General features: G+C 68.5%; 1 protein-coding gene across 1 annotated transcript; it reads left to right on the plus strand.

Moving 5' to 3' along the window:
- Window positions 1-495: 495 nt before the first annotated feature.
- LOC132596381 (forkhead box protein L3-like) lies at window positions 496-1,759 on the plus strand. The gene is made up of 3 exons (XM_060293413.1): window positions 496-602; window positions 926-1,094; window positions 1,349-1,759. The coding sequence occupies exons 1-3, from the start codon at window positions 496-498 to the stop codon at window positions 1,757-1,759; spliced, it is 687 nt and encodes a 228-aa protein (XP_060149396.1).
- Window positions 1,760-2,010: the final 251 nt, after the last annotated feature.

Below are 2,010 nucleotides of genomic sequence, written 5' to 3' on the forward strand. Positions count from 1 at the left end.
TGTGGCCTGGCTCCTGGCAGCGCAGGAGCCCACTATGGGGATCCAGGAGCCAGGGAAGAACCTACATGTCTCGGGGTGCGCCCAGGCTTGGGGGACCCAGCGAGCTCTGCCCTGAAGTCTGGCGCCGGCGCGGGAAGCGCGAGGTGCATCAGGCCAGAGTGGTGACGGTGGGCGCCCCGCCCGTCGGTCCACCCAGCGCGCGGCTCCCTCCTCCTGCCGCCGGTCAGAGGCCCACCGCGAGCCCGCTCCGCTCCCCTCGGACGCTCTACCGGTGACTGGGGCCTCCCCCGCTCCGGGATTGGATGCGAGAGGACGGGGTGGGGGCGGGCGGGGGGACCCCAGAAACCCGGGTTCCCAGCTCAGGAGGAGAGCAGCCGGCAGTTCAGACGCTGCTGCGCCGCGCCAGCGAGAACCTCCGCGCAGACCTGGAGCGCCGGCGGGCGGCGCGGAGGAGGCGGCAGCAGCGGCGGCCCCGCAGGCGTCCGGCGCACCACGATGTTTGACAGCTCGCAGTATCCCTACAATTGCTTCAATTACGACGCCGACGACTACCCCGCGGGCAGCTCGGACGAGGAGAAGCGGCTCACGAGGCCGGCGTACAGGTGACCGCGGAGCCGGGGCGGGGCCGCAGGGGACATCGGCCTTCCTCCGCGAGGGGGCCAAGACGCGCCTGGGATGAGGGAGGGGTCTCTTCTCGTCCGCACGTCTGGAGGTAGCCGAGAAGGTTCTCCACCCTCCCCGGGGAACCCCCAGGTGTGAGGCAGAGCTTCTGGGGTCTGCGCAGAACGGCGCTGGGAGTTCTCAGCGCGCTGGGGGAAGGCAGAGCAGAGCGGGTCCGGCCGGGAAGGGCAGGCGGGGGAGGCTCCAGACTCGCTCCGGGGTCCCGCCTCCGGCGCCCGCCTGGCCTGAGCGCCCCTGTTTGCAGCTACATCGCGCTGATCGCCATGGCCATTCAGCAGAGCCCGACAGGCAAGGTGACCCTGTCGGGCATCTACGACTTCATCATGCACAAGTTCCCCTATTACCGCGCCAACCAGCGCGCCTGGCAGAACTCCATCCGCCACAACCTGTCCCTCAACAGCTGCTTCGTCAAGGTGAGCCCCTTCCCTCCCCCGCCCCCGAGCGGCCCCTGAGGGTCCCAGGTCTTGCGACACCTGGACCAAGTCATCCCTGATTGGCGGGGGGAGCGGGGGTGTACCGGCTCACCGGGCGACACCCCCAAGCCCCAGGTCCGGGCGCGTCGTTCCAGGGCTGCCCAGGGCTCACCCTAAGCGGCCCTAAGTGAGCGCTCGCGGCGGGCGGGTCGCACCTGGGAGCCAGCCGGGCGCTGAGCCCCTCGCTCGCACAGGTGCCGCGGACCCACGGCCACGAGAAAGGCAAAGGCAACTACTGGACCTTCGCCGGCGGCTGCGAGTCGCTACTGGACCTTTTCGAGAACGGCAACTACAGGCGGAGGCGGCGGCGGCGCGGCCCCAAACTCGAGGAGGCGAGGGGGACGCGCGCGGCAGAAGCGGAAGCGCCCCGGGGTCCCCCTGAGCCGGCCACTGCGAGGGGGAACCCCGTCCCCCGCCGCGAGGCCCCAATCCCAGCCAGCCCCGCCGCCCTGGGGAGGGAGGCACACAGGGACATCAAGTTCAGCATCGACTACATCCTCTCCACCCCCGACCCCTTTCCCGGGCTCAGGTCGCCCTACGCGCAGGAGGGCAGATACCCCCGGCTGGAGGCCCAGCAAATGAATCTTCACCTTTGGACGATGTGAGAGGGGCTGAGGCTCCTCCGCCTCCGGGGCTGGCAGCCAATCAGTCTGGGGTCTTCTGAGTGGTTTTGGCCCACCTCAAGTGGAGAAGTGAGGTTCTGCCACATCCCACAAACTTCCACAGACTCAGGCTCAACGCTGAAACCAGCCTAGGTTGGAGGGAAAGAAGGCGATCTGATGAAAGGCACTCATTTCCATATTGTGGCTTTATCCCTTCAGATGAAACCCATCGGGTTCCCGTTTGTCGACTTAAG

This window comes from Globicephala melas, unplaced genomic scaffold, assembly GCF_963455315.2.
Source record: "Globicephala melas unplaced genomic scaffold, mGloMel1.2 SCAFFOLD_146, whole genome shotgun sequence".
Taxonomy (NCBI): Eukaryota; Metazoa; Chordata; class Mammalia; order Artiodactyla; family Delphinidae; genus Globicephala; species Globicephala melas.

Coding starts and splice junctions, on each gene's coding strand:
- LOC132596381 (XM_060293413.1), top strand. CDS start 496: ATGTTTGACAGCTCGCAGTATCCCTACAATTGCTTCAATTACGACGCC. Junction 603..925: donor CTCACGAGGCCGGCGTACAG/GTGACCGCGGAG, acceptor CCCTGTTTGCAG/CTACATCGCGCTGATCGCCA. Junction 1,095..1,348: donor TCAACAGCTGCTTCGTCAAG/GTGAGCCCCTTC, acceptor TCGCTCGCACAG/GTGCCGCGGACCCACGGCCA.